This window comes from Palaemon carinicauda, chromosome 31 (assembly GCF_036898095.1).
Source record: "Palaemon carinicauda isolate YSFRI2023 chromosome 31, ASM3689809v2, whole genome shotgun sequence".
NCBI lineage: Eukaryota > Metazoa > Arthropoda > Malacostraca > Decapoda > Palaemonidae > Palaemon > Palaemon carinicauda.
The window spans coordinates 450,011-472,605 of NC_090755.1; the positions used below are offsets into that span (position 1 = coordinate 450,011).

At 48.5% G+C, this 22,595-nt stretch overlaps 1 protein-coding gene across 1 annotated transcript in view; it reads right to left on the reverse strand.

The window, feature by feature from the left end:
• LOC137624225 (uncharacterized) overlaps positions 1–22,595 on the reverse strand; it is a 185,376-nt gene that overhangs the window by 25,576 nt on the left and 137,205 nt on the right. Inside the window, exons 14-16 of the mRNA XM_068354726.1 lie at positions 22,403–22,525; positions 21,755–21,940; positions 21,468–21,587 (exon numbers count right to left, since the gene is read on the reverse strand). Of these exons, the coding sequence (XP_068210827.1) occupies positions 21,468–21,587; positions 21,755–21,940; positions 22,403–22,525 (429 nt within the window). The remainder of the gene's footprint in view (positions 1–21,467; positions 21,588–21,754; positions 21,941–22,402; positions 22,526–22,595) is intronic.

The window sequence follows — 22,595 nt, forward strand, 5'->3', positions numbered from 1 at the left end:
TTAAAGGACTTGGTTCCTTTCTTCTTTCCTCGTTTCCCTTCGGCACGAGCACCTCCTCTGCTGGAGGCTCTGCCACGAAAGGGCGGAATAAAACGGGACGCTGGAGTGTCCATCCTTGGTCTAGCTGACAAGGTAGGCAAAGGGGTGGCTTTGCGAGCGGAGGACGCAACAAGATCGTGAGTGTCCTTCTGTATCAAAGAAGCGGCAATTTCCTTAATCAGGTCTTCTGGAAAAAGGCACTTGGAAAGAGGAGCAAACAGAAGTTCGGATCTCTGGCATGGTGTAACTCCAGCTGAAAGGAATGAGCATAGGTTTTCACGCTTCTTAAGGACTCCGGACACAAATGATGCAGCAAGCTCATTAGACCCATCACGTACAGCCTTGTCCATGCAGGACATAATGAGCAAGGAAGTCTCCTTCTCTGTCGGAGAGATCTTTCTGCTTAGAGCTCCTAGACACCAGTCTAAGAAGTTAAAAACTTCGAAGGCTCTAAAGATACCTTTCAAAAGGTGGTCCAGGTCCGAAGATGACCAACATATCTTTGAGCGTCTCATGGCAAGGCGGCGGGGAGAGTCTACAAGACTTGAGAAGTCGCCCTGGGCAGAGGCAGGAACTCCCAAGCCGAGAACTTCTCCCGTGGCATACCAGACGCTCGATCTAGAAGAGAGTCTAGCAGGGGGAAACGTAAAAGCTGTCTTCCCTAAACTCTTCTTGGACTGCAGCCATTCTCCTATCACCCGCAAAGCTCTCTTGGACGAGCGTGCGAGGACGAGTCTAGTAAAGGCAGGAGTGGTTGACGGCATGCCTAACACAAACTCTGACGGAGGAGAACGCGGAGCCACAGAAACAAACTGGTCCGGAAACATCTCTTTGAAAAGGGCCAAAACTTTCCTAAAGTCCAAAGAGGGTTGCGTAGACTTAGGCTCGTCCAGTTCTGAATGCGGTTCATCTACGTGTGCAGCAACATCATCATCAGAAAGTCCCTCATCCGATAACTGATGAGGGAACGGCAACGGAGTGGGTAACGGCTGGTTAGCTGAGTCCGGTCGCACGGGTGCATGCGTGACTGAGCCGGACGCAACGTCATGGAACTGCTGCCCAGTCTGTGAGCTGGCAACAACCATAGCAGCGCGGGGACGCACAGCGTCTACTCCAGACTGTCTGGACTGATGTGGGTGAGCAGTGGCAACCACACTGGGTTGCGGAGGTTGACGCACCGCGTCAAAACAAAACAACTCTGACGGTTGTTGAACCTCACGAACGTCAACGGAGACCTCCGTGCGTCGCTGAACGTCAACATGCGGCTGGCAGATCACACTGGAACGCATGGGTGGCGGAACTCTCTCAACTGGTGTGCGTGAGAAGGTTACCTCAGCGTCCACAGGACGCACAACCGATCGTGTGGGCGGTTGTAGGCAAGGAGCTGCACTAGCTGGTGCGGCAGCAACCTTCTCCGCACGAAAGTCCTGCATAAGAGACGTTAGTTTAGACTGCATGTCTTGCAGTAGAGACCACTTAGGGTCTACAGGAGCAGGTGCGGCGACAGACGGTGTAACTGTCTGAAGCGGTACCGCTTTGCCTCTCTTAGGCGGTGAGCAGTCATCGGATGACGGCAGCGAGTCCGAACTGACCCAGTGGCTACAACTGGGCCGTTGGACTTGTGCGGAAGGGACCGACTTGCGCTTTAACGGTCGTGAGACCTTGGTCCAGGGTTTCTTGCGAGAAACACCTTCCGAAGACGAGGTATAAATGGGCTCTCTCGTCTTAGTTAGGCAGGGGCGATCTTGGGTAGATACGCCCGATACCACGGAGGGAACGTCTGTTCGCTGATTAAAGCCTCTCAAACCCATTTGTCGTACGACATTGCTTCTCCCCTGGACTTGGGAGCTTGCAAGAGGTCCCGGACTAGGAGGACGACAGGCACGAACAGACGAACCCTCAAGCGCAACACTATCCACAACACTATCATTCGGCACTTTATCACTTCCCACTGCACTTTTGCACTTCAGCCCCTTCACATCCGCCATGAGCTGATTACGGTCACTAGCAAGGGACTCAACTCTCTCACCCAGAGCTTGGATGGCACGCATCATATCTGCCATCGAAGGTTCCTGAGTGCCAGGAGGGGGATTAGGAGCAACCACTACAGGGGAAGGAATAGGTTGTGGGGCATGAGGAGAGGAAATATCAATAGAACGAGAGGAACTTCTCCTAACTCTATCTCTCTCTAGCCTACGTGTATACTTTTGGAATTCGATAAAATCGAATTCCGAAAGCCCAACGCACTCCTCACACCGATCTTCCAATTGACAAGTTTTATCCCGACAATTGGAACAAACAGTGTGAGGGTCGATAGAAGCCTTCGGAAGACACCTTGAACAGTCCCTAGCATTGCACTTCCTAAATTTTGGGACTTGTGAAGGGTTAGCCATTTTGAATTGGTCAAAGGGGAATTCAAAAAACTATCAAAAAGTCATCAACAAAGAATCCGTTATCAAAAAGAGTTCAAGGATTTGTGTGAAGAGAAACCCTGCACAGCGAAAGCTCAAAACTAGAATAATGTACTTCACCAATTAGTTGTGAAAAAACTCCAGTTTAGCAACAGCGAGTAAGTACGTCTTGTCGATAGCACGACAGAGAGAAAATTGAGTCTTTGTTTACACTGAGAACTGGGTATCTGGTCGACAGATGGCGCTGTTGGGCACACCCGCAACCTGTGTAGCGATCGCTGGTGAGTTTTACCTTAGAGTTTTCTGTCGAGCAACAGAGTTGCAGCTATATAATCACCGACTAAGTTAAATATTGAAAAAAATAAAATAATTTATTTCACCATTTGTTTGTTATTGCTGGCCACTGATTTAACTTGGAATTGTCAGGCTACTTTAGAGTGGTTGTTTTCTTAAGGAATTTAACATTTTCCCTCATGATTAACTGCAATTGTAAGCTCAAGTTTCCCGACAAATTTAAGCTGTTTTTTACAATAATCTCTCTCGTTTGCCGGTTGCATTCACATAGTTTGTTCAACGTTTTGGTAATGTCTCGATGAGGCAAATACTAAGTGGGAGTTATATGATTTCAGCGATGCTGGAAACTCAGCTATTAAAATTCTTACTGAGGTTTTGGTAGTTATTGGTAGGTAGCAGGAAAGCCCCGCTCCCTGGCAGCCAACAAAGTAGCTGCTTTGACCCTGACAGGCCACTGAGTAACCACTTTGACTGTGACCTATCTTAAACTAAATAGAATATTTGCTTGGTATGGTAGCTTAATTGTCTAAAAGTCTGATCGAGTGACATAATGCCTCGACAGATGCACCCAAAGGATGGAGAAAGATAGAGGAAAAATGACAAACTTATAACAGAGATTGTATTTTTCCTAACATACAAACTCAAATTCTTTACTATAGGAGGAGATATTCTAGCGCAAGCTGGAAAATACGGCAGAAAACCTTAACAAGGTCGTTCACGACCGGGCAAGTAGTTATCCACCTGTTAGCGATGGGGGACCGCCGGTCGGTAGCTACTGTTTACTTTCAATTGGCATCTCTGACCTTGTAAAAGGGGAAATACAAAAGTTTATGGGATCCCTGAGACTTCAGGGAACACGTTTCTCTCGAGAACCCCTGTGAGATCTTCCTCAGATGGCCTGCAGTGTGAACAGACCAGGGAAGTTCAATTCTGGTCTTAAGGTTCGGTGGATTATAACATAGCCTGTTTAAGGCTGGAGGGAAGATTTGTGTAAAGAATTCGGGTTTGTATGTTAGGAAAAATACAAAATCTGTTATAAGTTTGTCATTTGTTCCTACACTGATACAAACCCTCATTCTTTACTATAGGAGACTTAGTTCTGAGGCTAGGGTGGTCAAGGAGTTCCCTATTCATAGGAAAGATAGTCCTCAAACTAGACTCTCTTGAAGAAAAAATCTCCTGTAAATCTTCTTTCTTTGTAGATCCCCATAATCTTAGCACAACTGAAAGTCTGTAGCTTTGTGGAAACAAATGTTTCAGGATGAAGTGGGTCAGGAACATTCGACTCAGACCCCTTCATACTTAGGATTCCCCCAACCTTGAAAAGGGGAAACCTCGTGGCCACGAGTATAACTTACACCCTGTGAGAGGAATCAGATGAGTTTCATACCTTATTTCCATTAGCGAGTCCCGCTGAAACTGGCTACAGACTAGGATCCCCAGATGGGAGGGAGAAGGAAACGAAGAAGATAGATGGATGACTTTCTTAAAACCTAGTGTAATATGGTATTCTCAACCAATGGCTATTGTCCCCTGAAAGGGCGTAAGGTAGCTACAGCACCTGTTGACCTGCCACAATAGGCCCTTCAGAAAAGGTGTCTAGAGACCTATGTGTCACATCGCTCAAATAGTGAGCAGTGAATGTAGATTGGCGTTTCCAGACCCCACCTCTTAAGAATTGGGAGACTGAGAAATTTCTCTTAAATGCCAGTGAGGCAGCCACTCCCCTAACTTGGGCTTTGGGTTGTGCTGCCTCTGGGTCTCCATGAATAGCTCTCACAATAACTTTCTTGAGCAAGAAAGAGATGGTGTTGCAAGAGATTCTCTTCTTTACCTTGTTGGTATTAAGGAAGAGATGACGGAGACGTGGTCTGAAAGGTCTGGTGCGCTTCAGGTATTTCTTTAGTGCCCTGATTGGGCACAGTAACAATTGGTCTGTATCCTGTGTTACCTTATTGAGGCTGGAAAATTGAAATTCTCGAAATCTCTCATTGGCAGATGAAGGATTCTGAGTCTTAGCCACAAAGCCTGGTACGAAGTTGAGAGAGACTTCCCCCCATCCCCTAGAATGTAGCTCACTGACCCTTTTAGCCGAGGTCAGAGCTACGAGGAAGACGGTCTTAAGGGTCAGAAAGTAGTCTGAGGCCCTATTTAAGGGCTCATAGGGCTGACCCTTCAGGGAACGTAACACCAACGTAACGTCCCAAGGTGGTGGTTTAATCTCAACTATGGGGGCGAGAACGCTCAAAACCTCGAATCAACATGGTGATATCTTCCGAGGTGGAAAGGTCAACCCCTCTCAGTCTACAGATGAGGCTCAAGGCTGAGCGATAGCCCTTAATCGCCGAGATTGAGAGGAGCTTTTCCTCCTTGAGGTACAAAAGGAAGTCCGCCACCTTTGAAGTCTGGAAACTACTGATTTCCTCTTTTTGAGAACCCAATTGCCCCAAATGGTCGCTGTTGTAGCAGTTAGGAAGTCCATTGTCTTGGCCCCAGCAGCTAGGACTTCCTGTAGGGACTGCATGGAGTCTTAGTTTGACAGGTCCTTGTGACTCGCGAGGTAGCCGACTGTACCAGACCACTTGTCAAACCAAGATAAAGCCTCCAGAAGGGACATTGAAACCGCTTCCATTGCTGAGGCTTCTGTGGCTGAGAAAGACACTGGAAAAGCAGAGCAGCCAGGTGTGAGCCTCGCCGTGAGGAGATCCAAGGTCAGAGGAGAAGGGTTGGCATCTCTGACTTTGTAGAATGGGAAATGCAAAAGTTTATGGGATCCCTGAGACTTCAGGGAACACGTTTCTCTCGAGACCCCCTGCGAGATCTTCCTCAGACGGCCTGCAGTGTGAACAGACCAGGGAAGTTCAATTCTGGTCTTAAGGTTCGGTGGATTATAACATAGCCTGTTTAAGGCTGGAGCGTCAAGAGGTCGAGGAGACAGAGACAATCGCCGAAGCCTGAGATATTACACATAGTTATTAGAGCACTTAAATAAGTCCTTTGACGGCAGCTCTTCCGAGGAATCCTCAGGCTGCGCTTATTCCTCGCGTGTTATTGCAGGTGAAGTGGAGACGTGAGTAGCAGACAAACCTTTGGTCTTACCCCTCGCATCTTTCTTATCGAAAGGGGAAAAGCGATAGAAGTCGGAGTGTCTGGAGGTAACGGCGAAGTAGGAGACTGTTGACGAGAGTCGGAAGACTCTCTGTCATCTCTTGATGACGATGGTCGCACACGTAGCGCTAATTGCGTGCGCGAACACTTTGCGTGACGAGTCGGAAGACTCTCTGTCATAAGAGTAAAACTCCTGATGATGATGGTCGCGCGAGTAGCGCTAATTGGGCGCGAATACTTTGCGTGACGTGAGTCTGAAGACTCTCTGTCATAAGAGTAAGACTCTTGGTGACGATGGTCGCGCGCGCGAACTTTGCGTGACAAGAGTCAGAAGACTCTCTGTCATAAGAGTAAAACTCCTGGTGACGATGGTCGCGCGAGTAGCGCTAATTGCGCGCGCGAACAATTTGCATGACGAGAGTCGGAAGACTCTCTGTCATAAGAGTAAAACTCTTGGTGACGATGGTCGCACTTTGCGTGACGAGAGTCGGAAGACTCTGTCACAAAAGTAAAACTCTTGATGGTCACGTGCGCAGTGTTGGTTGCGCGCGCGAACACTCCGCGCGACGAGAGTCCGAAGACTCTCTTTCATAAGAGTAAAACTCTTGGCGACTTCTTTCATGAGAACCAGAAGGTTCAGCGTGATCGCGTGAGACCCTAGAGGTCATGTTGCGAGACCCAGAAGGATCAGAGCAACGACAAACCAAAGTTTTCCTAACACGAGACACCGATGTGTCAACGTGACTAAAGTCACGAGAGCCGGAGGGATCAGCAACCTGCGTTGTGAGACCCCGAAGGGATAGCGCAACGGGAAACCGAAGTTTCCTTGTAAGGAGACACCGAAGGGTTAGCGTAACTGATGGTACGAGAGCCCAAAGGATCAGTGTAACTCTTGTTATGAGAGCCCGAATGCTCAGCGTAACTGAAACTCGAAGGTTCTAAGTCGTGTGAACGTGAAAGTCCAGCGCGACGGAGGCCCGAAGGCTCACGATCACGCCAGCCCAAAAGGGTGATTGTCCCGAGAACCCGAAGGGTCAACTTGAGGAGAGCCAGCAGGTTCAAAAAGACGTCTCCTCACAGCACGATGGGGAGAATGTCCGGGGTGGAGAGGAGTTACGAACCCTTCCACCCTAAGAATCTCCGGAGAGGAACGTTCAGCAGACTCCGCCCAAGGGGTAGACTGCTCCAAATCTAAAGATAGCTCCTCCGCAGGGGAGGTTTGTTCTCCCGAAAGAGAACGTCGCTTAAGACAAGGCTCTCGCTCCGCCCCTGGAGGAGAATCATAAGCGTAAAGGGGGGGGGGGGGAGACTGCCAATGCCCAGAGGTGGACTTCTCTTGAGAACGAGAGACTCATTCCCCCGCAGGGGGAACCTGTTTCGGAGAAAGCTCTGCCACCCCCCCTAGTGGATCAGCAAACTTCAAGTTTTCTCTTGCAAACGAAAGGAAAGTTCTCCTGAAGGAGATCGCCTAGAACAAGCTTTCTCCCAGCTCTATTGGAAAAAAACGTAGGCGTAATAATCTCTCTCTCGCAAACGAGAGAGAAGTCCTCCCAAAGGAGGATATCGCCTATGGCAAGCTTTCTCCCAGCTCTATGGGAAAAAAGCGTAGGCGTAATAATCTCCCTCTCGCGAACGAGAGGGAAGTCCTCCCGAAGGAAGACATCGCCTAGAACAAGCTTTCTCCCAGCTCAATGGGAAAAAAGCATAGGCATAACAATCTCTCTCGCGAACGAGAGGGAGAAGTTCCCCTCGAGGGAGGGACAAGCCTTAGACTTGCTTTTCCCCAGCTCAAGGAAAGAAACACAGTCTTCGGCGATGAGATAGCATAAGCAAGACTCATCGAGCTGTCCGCAACTCTTCCCGAAAGAGGGAAGATTGCTGAACGGCTGATGTGGGGAAGCTCTCCCTCGGAAGGGTGGGGGGGGAGCCCAATTCCGGAGAAGGTTAACACTCCCTCGTAAGGGGAGGTTCTCCAACACCTGGAGGCGAACCTCCTGGCAGCAATCTATGCTTCCCATCAACAAGCCTTGTTCAAGTTGAAGGTTGACAACGATTGCTACCTCGTAACGTGGGCAGCTTACGAGCTGCCACATGAAGCTATCTGGGCGTGCTTTCCTTTTAGCCTCTCTAACACATTTCCCCTCTTCCCTCTGCTCTCAACCGATGAGAATAAGGGTTGAACCCTTGCGTCTTCTTACAAGGTTTTCGAGAGACTTGTAATCCCTAACTCATTAGGGAGCAAGAGAACCGGGAAGGTTGTCCTGTCTGAAACACGAGGGCGAGGAGATTGGCCCCGTGAGTGTATGACCTGAGACTTGCAAGATCAAGAAGTCGAAGGGCGAGAGCAATCTTTCTCTGAAGATAGGGAGCGAAAGCGAGGAGAAGCGCTCTTTCTAACTTTCCCTGAGCGAACGGAGACCCTCAAACTAATAAGTGAAGGAGAGGGTTCGAGGTCAGGATGCGCTTTTCCCTTGGCCGCACTCCTGGCTTCTTAGATGATCCCTCGCGCGAGAGGAAAACGACAGAGAGGCAGAACGATGACGAGAGGAAGCACTCCTCTTAGGTTTGCGCCGAGAGCGCTCAAGTCTCGAGGCGAGACGTCTCGTGAAGAGACAAAAGGCGAGGAAGAGTGAAAACGATGATGTGTCTTCCTATATCGCCTGTTTCTCCGGCGAGAACGTCTAGGCGAAGGAGAGCGCGCTCTCCTTTTCCTCCTCTCACTCCCTCCTATCCTCCGAAGAGGGCGAGGACAATGACGAGGAGGAGGAGGTACTGCGATGTTTGCGCTTGCAACCTGTATACTGTAGAAGCGCAAACAGTGTGAGAAGTAGCAGCCGCAGGAGCTGAAGTTACTACATCCACTGAAACTTCAGCGGGCGCTGACTGAGTTGACGGGAGGTAGGCGAGCTCCGGAACTTCCGAGGGTTCCGAAACAGAAGGGACCTGAGGCACAACCTTGCCCACGAGGAACTGGTTCCAAACTTCCTCCAAAGGAGAACCAGGAAGTCCAAGGGAAGGCCATACCGCTCGTACATGATCTAGAATGGAAGCGGTAACGGAGTCATTCCCGCTGGCGGAAAACATTGCCCCACTAGGGGAGGCAACAGGATCAGCATGACCGAGAGGAATGGGGGTTAAATCAATGGTGCCATTCTTCCTTGACTTCCCCCCTGGAGGAGGGAGGCAAAGAAGAGTCTGAAGGGAGAGAATGAGAGGTCTAAGAAGAGGTCCGAGACTCCTTACCTTTCGACGGCAAACCTGGAGTTAATGAGTCCTTCTTGGATTTCTTCTTCCTCTTCTCGAACTTCTCTCACTGAGAGGGCGACCACTCTCTACATACTTGGCAGGGGGAGCCCCCAGAACACAACCTGACCTCTGCACCCAGGGCATAGGGAATGAGGATCCACCTCCAGCGGCAACATAAAGGTGTCACAGGATTTCAGGGGCACCCCGGAACACTTCCTCATAATAGAGGACATCACCTCTAACAAAGAAAAAGAAAAAGGATTAATCAAAAACACAAAAAAGAAAGGCTAGTCTGCCAGTGAAACAAAAGCTGGAGCAGCGGTGTTACCACTGTGTCGGCTAGAATTCGATTAAAGGTAAACAGTAGCTACCGACCGGCGGTCCCCCACCACTAACAGGTGGATAACTACCAGCCTGGTCATTGACGACCTTGTTAAGGTTTTTCTGCCCTATTTTTCAGCTCACGATAGAATATCTCCTCCTATAGTAAAGAATGAAGGTTTGTATCAGTGTAGGAACAAACGGCCAAACATTCTTATTCTAATCCTTGACTAAAGCGGGGTTTACACGGCCGAGCAGCTCGTCGAGCCCGGTTGTCGAACCTACTTGTAGAACGGCTCGAAGAGCTTTCAGACAGTACATCGAGCCTCAGTGTGCCTCGTGCTAAGACAACGTCAACATGTCACTCGACCAGGACGATTTGATAGCCATTGCTTTAGCAGTGGCACTAAGAAGAAAAAAGAAAAGATCAAAGTGGACGAAGGGTTCGCTACTATAAAGAGAGAAATTTTCACACACCAACTTGCTTATTGCTTTAAAATTAAGGCTTTAAAATTAGTTCTTTCAATATTTCATGCAGAGCCACTATTCCTTTGTTTCTGGCTACTTTATTGGAATAGTCTTTTGATTTAACTTTCCATAAAGCTGGGTGAGCCCGATATGTATGTATGAAATCAAAGTACGACTTCCTTCTCATTCTTGCTTTCATTAATGGCAGCCATTATTCATTTGTTTGATGGTGTTTCCTCTAGCAGGTTTGAATAACAACTGAGGTTCGATGCTCGACACCCGTTCACATGTTCACACCGTTCGTCAAACAATGTAGCTCCGCCCACAAAAGTCAAGATGAGCCTGACTTTCATCGAGCCGTTGGACGAGCACGCTCGACAACCAAATAGCCCGTTTACACGCTCGATAATTTTCATCCTTGACTAACGTCGCAACAGCTATCTTATACGATATGCTTATTGTCTTGTGGGGGCGCTATGTATTCTACACAACCTACTGAGTAGCTAACACAGATCTTACAGAAAAGTAGTTATTGGACTAGTGGGGACATTCCTGCACGAAATGGGCTGTAAAGGTTGTCTGGCTTTTCCAGATTCCTGCCTTCAGACTTGCCCAGCTGACAAAATCTTCCTGACGGCTTAGTGTTGCTACCATTCCACTAATTCAGGTGTGTGTGTGCACAGGTTTTAAAGGTTTAAAGGCTGCTCATGAATGACAGAGGCAAGGCACAGTGACATTACCTTATCAAGCAGGACAATGCCCTAGAGACTGACCATATATACATATATATATACATATGATCAGTGCCCAAGCCCTATCTCCACCCAAGCTAGGACCAAGGAGTGCCAAGCAATGGCTGGTGATGACTCAGCAAATAGACCTTAGGCCCCCACCCTTTCCTTAGCTCACAGGATGGTGAGGTTGCAGCAACCAAAGGAACTAACGAGTTTGAGCGGGACTTGAACTCCAGTCTGGCATTCACCAGTCAGGGACGATACCACATCAGCCACCACAACCCTTCTGGTTCTCTTGTTACTTTGTTTTGCGCTCTCCTTATCGTCTCCCAAAGCTAGGAGGAAGTAGTGTTCTTGACCATTGTTTCACATCTACCCGACCTGATGAAAGAACGTGAGCACCCTCATAGGGCAGAGTAAATTATCCAAATCATCAGGTGCTACCCTAAGTGTAGACGGAGAAGGTTCCAAACCTATGTGTTGACACTAATGCTTCCCTGGCAAGTACTGGCCATGGAAGTTACAGGGTAGGCCTCGAGGCTTGTGGGGAACTGCATAGCTGATCAATTGAGGTCTTCCCGCCTCTTATCAGAGCTCTGGCTTGTGTGAGTGAGCTGTTACATTATAACAAAGAGGCAACAGATATGCAACTAAATTTCTATTAAACAGACAATAAGCTTATATTCAGTACAAGGACTTACGAGCAAGAACGTCAGAAAAATTCAAACAAAATAAAACAAGTGCTTGCACGCTTACACAGGTCAGTATATGATCAGCGTAGGGTAGAGAGAGCATTAAGACAAAGGAAAAGCAATACCGTTAATGTGTACGAGCGTGTATGAAACACGTGCGGTACATGGATTCCCCCCTAAAAATGACAAATGTGAAATAGGGCGCCCTGCTCTTGTGAGACACATTGTAGGCGGGTCATTTGGCAGGTAGATATGCAGATTTTAAGCGATCATTGGAGACACAGTCTTCTTTGCCATGAATGTTAATTAAGAAAGACTTTGTTGTATGACAGATCGCGTGGAAAGTGCCCATATAAGTTAGCAGTGGCTTGCTAGTGTCGTTGCGAAGGAAAACGTGTATTGCTGAGTGATATCTGTTGGTATATGTTGAAGTAATGATATTTGGAGCTCCCCAATGATAATATGAGGGTCTTGTATCTGTGGGTAGGGATCGCAGATCCACTAGCAGCTACCAGGTGGATGTCGGCAGGCTTAGAAAGACTATGCCATCTTTTGGAGAGTGGCCTTGGTAGAAGTGAATGGCAAGCAACACTGTCGACCAAAAACCGCACCTATATCAAGTAAAAAGAAAAGATTAGTAATAGAGGAGGCCATCGCCACAAGCTATCGCCTACTAACAAGTTTTTTGGCCACTGACACCTGTTCGCACATTTTCTCACAACAGCTGCAAATTTAGAGTGGTAACAGCATAACTGCAGCTGATGTGCATCAGTAAGTAGCTGGAGAGGTCATTAGTTTAGGCACGAGCGAGGGGTGGCATATGTGGGTGGTGGGCAGCTTTGTCGCCACTCCGGAACATCACAGGGTGGGCATTTGTTTCCTACCGCATTCATGTCAGCTTCAGTCGATGTGTAATAGTCCTCTTCGTTAGGAACAGAGGCGTTCATGGAGGTCTTGAAAGTGGTGAAGTGGCTGTCCATAAAGGCACCGACTTTAGTCATCAAGTTCCTCATGGGCAAAGCATCAACACTGGGGATAGCAGTACGTTCAGCTTCGGGTAGGTTCACCTCGTGAAGAGAGCCGTTTTCAGCAGGTTGCAGACGAGCGATACTGGTCATTTCCCTGAAGGCGAGCAAAGCCTTTTGGTCCCCCAAATGGTTATTGAGAGAGATGAAAAAGCTTGGCTATACGAGCGACTGGCAATGGTGAGTACTACTCCAAGAGGTATGTTTTGAGGGTGTCGTACACTATTGAGGTGTCCCTTTGTTCGCAAAACCATTCGGAGATTTCCTGGAAAGTGTCCTAGGGGATCGCCGCGAGGCCATAGTCTACTTTGGTGCTTGAGCGAGTCACGCCCTTGATGCGAAACTGAACCTTGGTGTGCTGGAACCAAGCAAATACCTCTGTACTAATGAAAAGCGGAAGTTTTACAGAAGTGGCATGGAGAGGAGTCAGGGTCGTTTGGCGGCATCATAAAACAGTAGGGCACAGAATTGAAGAGGAAGGCGGGAGGGAGCTGTTCCTCCAACGGGCATCAATTGTGCGAGCGAGCCGTTAGGTTATAATAGAGAGGAGAAAGGATTACAGCCAAACTTTATTAAAACAAACATTGAGTTTATATACAAGGCCTTGCGAGCAAGAACATCACAATAATTCAAACAAAATAAAACATGAGCTAGCAAGCTTGTACAGGTTGGTCTATTATAAGTGCTGGGAAGAGCGAGCGATAAGACAAAAAAAGTGGTACCATTACAGTGTACAAGCATTTATGAAACACATGCGGTACAGGCTACTTCTTTCAATTCATTGACCGGTATAATTAATGAAAGTACTTTCAGGAACATTGATTCTGTCCCCAGATTCTCTGCCTTCGCCAGGAGAGAAACTGAAACGGGTGTAGATGGGTTAATTGTATCCAAAGAATCCTCTCCCTTTGGAAAGGAAGAGGAGTCACCATGGCGTGAAGGACGTTGAGTCTCTGCTTGCCTCCTTTATGCTCCAAGTACTAAACCTGAACGGTACTATGGTAACATTGATGCAGTTGCTTTGCAGCTATCTTTTGCAGGCTTATAGGTGCACTTCATTTCAATGTTGGCCTTGGGTGACAGAGCAAATGCCTGTACCTCTGAGGAGCTCTTGCAAGTAAGCTAGAAAGACCTGCGTCCTAACCTGTCCTTAAACTGTTTACCCTCGGCAGTTGAGGATTCCTTATAATGGGCTGTGGAGACTTTATTTGTACTCCTTAGAAGCGAGGACAAGTCTTTTGTCTCAGTCAAGAATGAGGGTCTTTTTCGATTGCTAGAGGAATACTTTTGTGAAACTGTTCTTGAAGGTCACGGGAACTCTATAAAGACGGAAAACCAAGTGATACGTCCTTAGTGCCTTTCTGGAAATGGAAGACATTGAAAGAAGAAAAAGAAGGGTAGTGCCATTCTACACTTCATACTCAGCAGCCATAAAACATTCTTCCGACAGTGCGCATCAATCTCTAAGGATTGCCAGCCTCCTTATTAATACATTTCTGGCCTTGTCACCAGGCCACACAAACGAGGGAATAAACATAAAAAACGAGTGGTATCTAACAGGAACCAAAATGTGGATATCGGCAGATTTACTAAAGAAAAAACTACCGCATGGCTGATTATCAGGAACCTGCTGTTAATCCGTCTTTCCTTCTATATATCCCTTACCAACGACAGTCTGCTAAGGCTGTTCATCTAAATGGAAAAGATAATTATTAAAAAAGCCAGTTGAGGGTGCCGGGATGATGTCTGTACCATGCGGTGGCTGAAAAAGTGAGGGCTCAGTGGCCAGTCAGATGGGAGTGGCTTCCTTACCATCCAGCAGCAACTACCACCGTCACTTTAAAGTTTTAACAGCCATATCCAGCGTCACTGAAAGCATACTTCTATTGAAAGATGAGGTATTCGTAGAGGAAGTGTTATTCAAGGTTTGTTGCACGTGACCTCCAAAAAATCACAAATTTTAAGTAATTTGTATTTTTCCTAACATACTTACCGAGAACTACTTTCTTAGGAGGTACCTGGAATCTCCTCTCAACCGACCAGAGTTTTGTGTAGTCTACCCTACTTCCGTTTTCTGTGGGGACTAACTCAGGCGTAAGGAGAACGTGCCCTGAGGGTAGTCCTGAGCTAGGTCGGCGTTAGCTTGGGTCTCGCTCGTCAGTAAGTTCCTGGATGGTACAAAAGGTCTTCAAGGGCAGTAAGGCACTCGGGGAAGGTAGGGAGGGCCATTACCCGAAAGTAGTTCTTGGTAAGTATGTTAGGAAAAATACAAATTACTTAAAATTTGTGATTTGTTCCAACACAGAGACTTACCTCGAACTACTTTCTTGGGAGACTTACACTTTAGGAGGTGGGAGTGTCTTCCTGAACTTCAGACCAAGCTAACCGGACATCCAGGAACCTAGATGTGAACTAGGTTGCAATATACAAACGGAAAACGAAACGTAGGGAAAACGACACAAAGAGCCCATGTTAGTGTCTAAGTACTTACCCTTTAAAAAATTCCATGATGCTGAGTCCTGTGGCGAAGTTGTAGAGAATGTGTCTTCTTCAGGTTGTATGTGGGGTTATCTCCGAGTAGGGAAAGGAAAAAAGGGACAAGGGTGAAAGGGAATGAACCTATGTCTCTTGGTTTTGCTATCCATGATTGTACCTGGGGCTTCACCGTTAAATCGCTTGGAGCACGGAGATGACTGTCCCAATAGAGAAACCGTCTAAAGACCTCCTCGAGCAATCCTTGAGGTAATGCGTTGTGAAGGTCGACTGGTTCGACCAGGTGCCTGCTCTAAGGATCTGGCCCACCCCCATGTTCCTCTCAAAAGCCAGAGAAGTACTTAGACCCCTAATGTCATGGGGCCTGAGATTACTTGGCAGGGGCAGGCCCTCATCATTACAGGCCCTGACAATAACCCGTCTCAGTCAAAAGGAGATGGTATTCTTAGATACCTGCTTTTTCCTTACACCCGTAGAGACAAAAAGATTTTTGATACCAGGGCGGAGATGGGCAGTCCTCTCAAGGTATTTTCTCACGGCACGGACGGGGCACAACTTCAAATCTTCTGGATTCCCTGTCCTAGGAATAGCCGGCATTGAAAAGCCCTTGAACTTAGGGTCCCAGACCGCTGGATTCTGTGTCTTTGCTAGGAAAGAAGGGACGAACTTAAGGGAGATCTCCCTCCACCCCTTCGAATGAGAGATGTTGTAGGACAACCCATGGATCTCTCCTACTCTCTTAGCAGAGGCCAAGGCCAACAAGAAGACCGTCTTGAGAGTGAGATCCCTGTCCACTATGTCCTTCAGGGGTTCGAACGGCGGACTACTTAACATTTTCAATACCCTTGCCACGTCCCACTGAGGCACCCTGGAGGCCTGCGGAGGGCAAGCTTGTTCGAAGCTCCTGATGAGCATAGATATGTGCCTAGAGGCACCCAGATCAATGCCCTTCAGAAGGAAGACTTGGCCCAAGGCTGCACGGGCTCCTTTGATGACCGGAATTGACAAGCCCACTTCGTCTCTGAGATGCACTAGAAAATCCGCAATATCTGGGACCGAGGCTTATAGAGGCTTGATGTTCTTTGAGGCACACCATTTCATAAAAGTAGCCCAGTTTGCTTGGTAGACCGCTGCTGAAGACTGTCTCAGATAACATGACATCTTCTCTGCAGTACCTGTCAAATATCCTTCCTTCCTCAGGAGCCGCTCGATAGTCTCCAGGCGTGAAAGCGAAGAGACTGAGGATTGTCGTGGAACCTTTGGAAGTGTGACTGCCGTAGAAGGTCTGGCCTGTCGGGCAGAGGCCACGGGGGAAGACATGCCAGGTCCCTTAGATCTGCGAACCACTCCCTCTCCGGCCACCAGGGCACTACCAAAGTCATATTTAAGTTTCGAGCCGTCCGTACTCTGTTGAGCACTTGCCTGATCAATGCAAAGGGGGGAAAAGCGTACACGTTGAGGTTGTCCCATTTGTGTTGAAAAGCATCTTCCAACGCCGCCTTTGGGTCTGGGACAGGAGAACAAAATGCGGGGAGTTGTGCGTTCAGCCTGGTTACAAAGAGATCCATCACCGGCGAGCCCCATTTTTGAATGATGAGTCTGGCTACTTCTGGGAGGAGGGACCACTCTGTTCCCACTACTTGTCCCATCCTGCTGAGCCCATCGGCTAGGACATTCTTTTTGCCTGGAATGAACCTTGCTGAAATCACGATCTGTTCCGACTCGGCCCAATCCAGGATCTCCAAAGCGAGATCGCACTCCTCCTTCGATTTTAGACCTCCGTGTTTCTTTATGTACGCTACTACAGTGGCGTTGTCGCCACTGTGTTTCCCCTCAGAAGATCTACAAACTGTAGGCAAGCTTCTCGGACTGCCTTCATCTCTAGGACGTTGATGTGCTGACCTTTCTCCTCGTCCGTCCAAGTTCCTCTCGTTGTCTCGTTGAGGAGATGTGCCCCCCACCCCTCTTTGGAGGCGTCTGTGAACAGAAGCATCTTGGGAGGCTAGGTTGCAAAGGACATCCCCTTGAGGGTATTCGACCGACACAGCTACCACTCCAGGGAGTGTATTGTCTCCGGCAGGACAGGAATTAACTTGTAGGGCGAGTCCACTTGGTTCCAGAGCCCCTTCAGGTTCCACTGGACGCTCCTGAGTCTGAGCCTCCCTTGGGGAACGAGTTTCTCCAATGACACTAGGTGCCCTATTAACCTTTGCCAGTCTTTGGCTCTCCTGGGTTGTTTCGAAAGGAAAGGCAGGAGGATCCGTTCCAGGTTGTTCAACCGTTCCTCCGACGGAAAGGCTCTCACTAGTCGGGAGTCCAGCATCATCCCCAAGTAGGTCATCCTGGTGGAGGGAGACAGATTTGATTTCTCCAGGTTGATCGTGATACCCAGATCCTTGCACAATTGAATTAGTTTTACTCCTTGCTCCTTCAAAACTTCCTCTGAGGAGGAAAGGAGTAACCAGTCGTCCAGGTATCGAATGAGGCGAATACCCCTTCGTGAACCCACACAGAAACTGTCGTGAAGACTCCCGTGAATACCTGGGGAGCTGTCGACAAACCGAAGCAGAGGGTCATGAACTGCAGGATCTGGGAACCCCACTTCACCCGGAGAAACTTCCTGCTTGAGGGGTGGATTGGGATTTGAAAGTATGCGTCCTTGAGGTCTATGGACATCATGAAGTCCCCTTCCCTGAAGGACTGCAAGACCGACTTCGGGGTGTCCATTTTGAAGTCCGTCTTGCAAACAAACTTGTTGAGGGCTGACAGGTCTATCACCGGTCTCCAACCCCCTGTCGCTTTCTCCACCAGAAAAAGACGACTGTAGAAGCCTGGGCCCGGATGTAGGACCACTTCCACCGCACCTTTCTCCATCATAGTGGAAACTTCCTCCTGAAGGGCCGCCCTCTTCAAGGGGTCCTTGGGTGCTAGCCACTCCGCCAGACTGGGTGAGATCAAAGGTGGAGGTTCTGTTAGGAACGGAAGTCTGTACCCTTCCTTCAGTACGGATACTGTCCAGGGCTCCACACCGTGGGCCCTCCATGCTTGCCAAAAATGTCTGAGGCATCCCCCAACCTGAGGCTTGGGCAGGAGTAGGGGGCCTCCCACTTTATCTCCTTCTGGAGGAGCGGCCTGAATGCCCTCTCCTGGACGCTGAGTAGGCCGCCCTAAAAGAGGCAGATGCTGCTGGGGCTCCTCTACGGGGGGGCTGCGGTGGTTGAGCCCAAGAGGTAGATGGAGCGTCTCTCCTCGTCTGGCTAGGAGAGGCATGAGAAGTAGAGGGGCCATCCGATGTCGCCCTCCTGTAAGTGGGCCTCCTCACGGAGTGGGGTCTAGGTGCACCCCCTTCCTTCCTTTTCAAGACCTTTTCCATGACCTCCTCCAGCTGTTTCAACGGAAACAGGGAGTCACCCCACACAGGGAGGCTCCTCAAAGCCCTAGCCTCTCTGTCAGGGATTTTCCGGGAAAGCTTGGCTAAGACCGTATCCCTTTTCCTAAGCACCCAGTTGGCTGACAGGGCAAGAGACTGGAAAGTCAGGAACTTTAAGGTCTTTCCCCCGGAGATGATGAGTTCCTTCAGGAGGTCTTGGTTCGCAGGGTCTGTAAAGTCGTAGGTGGCTTGAACACCTACCAGAGTGGAGGCCCACCAGTCCAACCAGGAGGCAACGTGGACTAAGTCCTTGGACATCTCCATCATCGAAGCCTCCGACTGTGAAAAACAAATCGGGGCTGACGCGGCTCTGTCCTTCGGGGCACCCTGACTCAACACTTCAAGGGAAGACTCCATTTTGCAAGCTCCCGGTTGCTGCCCCTCTGGTACATAAAACCTACTCTGGGACCTTAGTTCCTGGAGTAACTTTGAGGAACTCTAGGACTTGGGGGCTTCGGCATTGCCTGCCACAACCTTGTCCACGTGGGCGCGGCCCAGGACCAAATCCCTGGCCACAGGCAGTGCCAGGGAGGGTTTCTGCTGCACGGGGGCCACCATCAGACGATTAAGACTGGAACGCCAGGCATCCTTGTCGGAGGGAACAGGTTCCTCGATCCAGTGATGCCTCCATATAAGACCTATCACCGTCCGATATGCCGAGTCCTCGGTTGGGGAACCTTCACTGTCGCCACCCACACCCTCCGTCTGAGGCCGAGGCGACGAGCCGACGGGCACCACACCCTCGTCCCTGTGGCTCGGACTCGACGAGCACTTCCCTGTGGTGGTAACAGTCTGTGCCGATGGGAACCTCCGCACTAGACCTGGGTGTCGGGGTGGGAATCGCCGTGTCGGCGAGGACTTTCATCCATAATACGTCTTTGGGCAAAGAGGGCGAGACTTCCGTGGGCTGGCCCGACAGAGGAAGCCGCCCCTGCGAGTCCAAGGGCCGAGTCAACTGTGCTGACCCGACTAGGCTGCCCGTCCGAAAACGCGACTCACCCCGCTGGGCGGGTTGAGCCGGAAGTTTCGCGGCCTTACGCCTACCTGAAGAGGCCTTCTCGCTCTGTTCCTTCCGAGGGTCATACTTATGCCTGGCAGAGGGCCTCCGTGGAGAACCGTCTCTGGGCCGGCGACTCGGAGAACGCGGAAAATCGTCGAAGTCCTCGACCCTCCTGCGGGGAACGAAGACCCATTCACCTTTGGGGGACCTACTCCTCCTGTACTTCCTCCTCGGGGACCTGGAACGTCTTCTGCTATACCTTGAACGTGACCTCGAACGGGAGCGCCTGCTCCTGGATCTCTCCCTCCTCCGACGGCGCCTCCTCCTCGCTCCACCCTCCGAAGAGAACGATGAGCCGGCCTCCGAAGACCCCGACGATACTGCATAACCCAACCGACGGGCGGGCTCGGGGGCAACGGAGGTCTTCGCGAACTGTTGAGTTCTGGAGCTCGAAGGTTGCAAAAACGAGTCAGGAACTGCCGACAGAGGGGCTGGAAGGGAGGTCGGCCGCACCACGCTGGGGAACCAGGAATCTAGGCCATCCTCCATCCTCAACGGGGACCTACCTGGGGTTTTCGGGAGCTTCCACCCGAAGGGCTCCCCTACCGTCGAGTCCAACCTATCCTGGACGCCATCAGCTGCTGAGGTACCTGAAACGCAGGCCCAAGACGCGGGCGAAGAGACAGGGACAGTATTACAACACATGGGGTCATCGGAGGAGACGTGCCCCCCAATCACAAGGGCAGAGTCCCCAAGACCCCCAGACAAAGCACTATCAGGCCCCCCACTAGCCTGTGAAGATTCAGCAACCCCCACATCATGAATATTAGACTCTTGGGGAAGAGCCATCGGCACCTTCCCCGCAACGGACTTACCTTGTCCCCTACCCTGGGTAGGGGAAGAAGGAACAGAAACCTCGTCAGACCTCCCACCTGGCGACGGCAAAGGCGAAGAGATGCTCGCCTTCCTGGGGGACCGTTTAGAGGACTTCTTTTTCTTCGTGCTAAAACGCACCCACTGGATCTCATTCCAACTAACACACGCCGGGCACGTATCCGTCGGCGAGCACACTCTACCCCTACAGGACAAGCAAAGGGAATGCGGGTCAACCTCCGGCTTGGATAGGAACGCTCCACACGACTTCCCGGCTCTAGGCCCAGGACAACGGCGGGTCTGCTCCATCACAACACAAAACCACAAGACACAGGAACGCAGGGAAAGGATAACGAATACACTTGGGGAAGCACAAGGCAATCACGCGGGAACCACGTGGGACACACGAGTCGGGGACACAAAGGATCGCAAGAGAATGGAGAGCGACGGGATGGTATCACGACGCGACCAGAGAACTTACTGACGATCGAGACCCAAGCTAACGCCGACCTAGCTCAGGACTAGCCTCAGGGCACGTTCTCCTTACGCCTGAGTTAGTCCCCACAGAAAACGGAAATATGGTAGACTACACAAAACTCTGGTCGGTTGAGAGGAGATTCCAGGTACCTCCTAAGAAAGTAGTTCGAGGTAAGTCTCTGTGTTGGAACAAAGTTTATTTAGTATTTGTTTGTCATGGATGGATGATGTTGTGTGGGGCAGGGTATTATGGAAATTTTTCCAAATATAGATTTAAGAAAATAGCCTGATATTAGTCATTTTAACTTCCAAGATATGGACGATTGAAATAAAAAAAAAGTTATTTTGTCTCTTCCAACCTCAAGAACTTCTTATAACCCAACATATAATAGCAAACAGTAGGTCATTTAGGGTCTTCGCTTCCAATATAATGCCATCCGTGGTTCTAGAAGGCAAGGCAACTGCGAAAGAGTATGCTGGCAAAAAAACTAAGAATCTGGGATATTTTCCTAATTTGAAGCCCTTAGGGTTGTAGCATTCTGCTTTTCTGACCAGGGTTGTACTACAGGTAACAATAATAATAAATATAAGGATTGTTCCTTTGTAAGGAAAAATTTCAAGTGCTATGTAAATTCAGCATACTGTACATGAAGGAATACAAAAAAATTATCACTTTTGCAGCAATAATGATAAATACTGCATTAAAAAATTAACTGTAAGTAGGATTTCAACAATATGTGAAAGGACCTGCAAACTACAAAAGCCTGCAGTTTCCCTCGAGTAAGGAAACAGGTAAGTTGAACAAATTAGTGAAAAGCCTAAATCCATTATCAAAATTATTTTTCTGTAAACTTACCCTTTTCCTTGGAAGAGGCTGCATATATTTTCTTAAAACCACCTCTTGGCTTTATCTTATGATGAGCATCTTCAACTTCTACTGTTGAAATTTTCTCAGCAGTAACAACTACATTAACATCTGCAAACAAAACTCAATTAAAAAGGCTGAATACAATCCAAAATACTATTTATTCCATCTCAGATAAATCACACAAGTGAATTCAATACGCTAGCATGTGAAGCTACTTGATAACCTCCACACGAAAAAGGTTAGGAAACTACTACAGACTAATGGGTCTTCATTACCTTTTTTGGCAAGTTCTTGAAAATAACTCTGCATATATTTGGGGCAATTTTTGAGCAAAGCTGGGCCATCATCCAAAATTAAGGCCCTCAATCTGTTGGTATCCAACCTTTTGAGTTCCTGTGGCTTATTAACATTTGATATATGTCGTAATGCATCTAATGTGGCGATGGTTACTGTAGTACCCTCTGTAAATAATGCATAATCATTATATAAATGCCTACACTATTCTGCATTTTATTCTTTACATGAAAACGTAATAAACGTTCACCACTAAACCAACCAAATGATATCTACACAAACAATGAAAAACTGAATTTCTTTAGTAGTGATCCCTCAACCAGCTGACTAAGCAATAACAGATAATGCTTCAAACGGGTTTATAGCATGCAAAAATGGTTCCAGAATTTTTCAGTCTTTTATATGACTTACTGTATATTACAATACTATGACAGTATCACAATTTTCAAAGCTTAGTGAAGCGCATAACAATAATGACTATTTTATTTCATAAAAATAACTACACAAAAATCCTACACATACCAGTATTAGTTAAAGGTAACCCAGGAATGTTACCCTTCCCTTCCCCTTTTCTTACATATTTTATTTTTCATATACTGTACAAAAAAGAAACCCAGCAGTATACATACCTTCAAGAGCATCTCCAAGTAACAGGGAAACTTTCTGGTTACAGGTTTTTGCGAGATCTGTTATACAATCCACATACAGCTTAGCCATCTTAGGTGATACTGTAACCAACAAGACGCGGACACCTGCAACAATTTAAATATAGATATAATTCGCAGGCAAAAGATTATTTGGATAAGCTTCAATACATTTTCA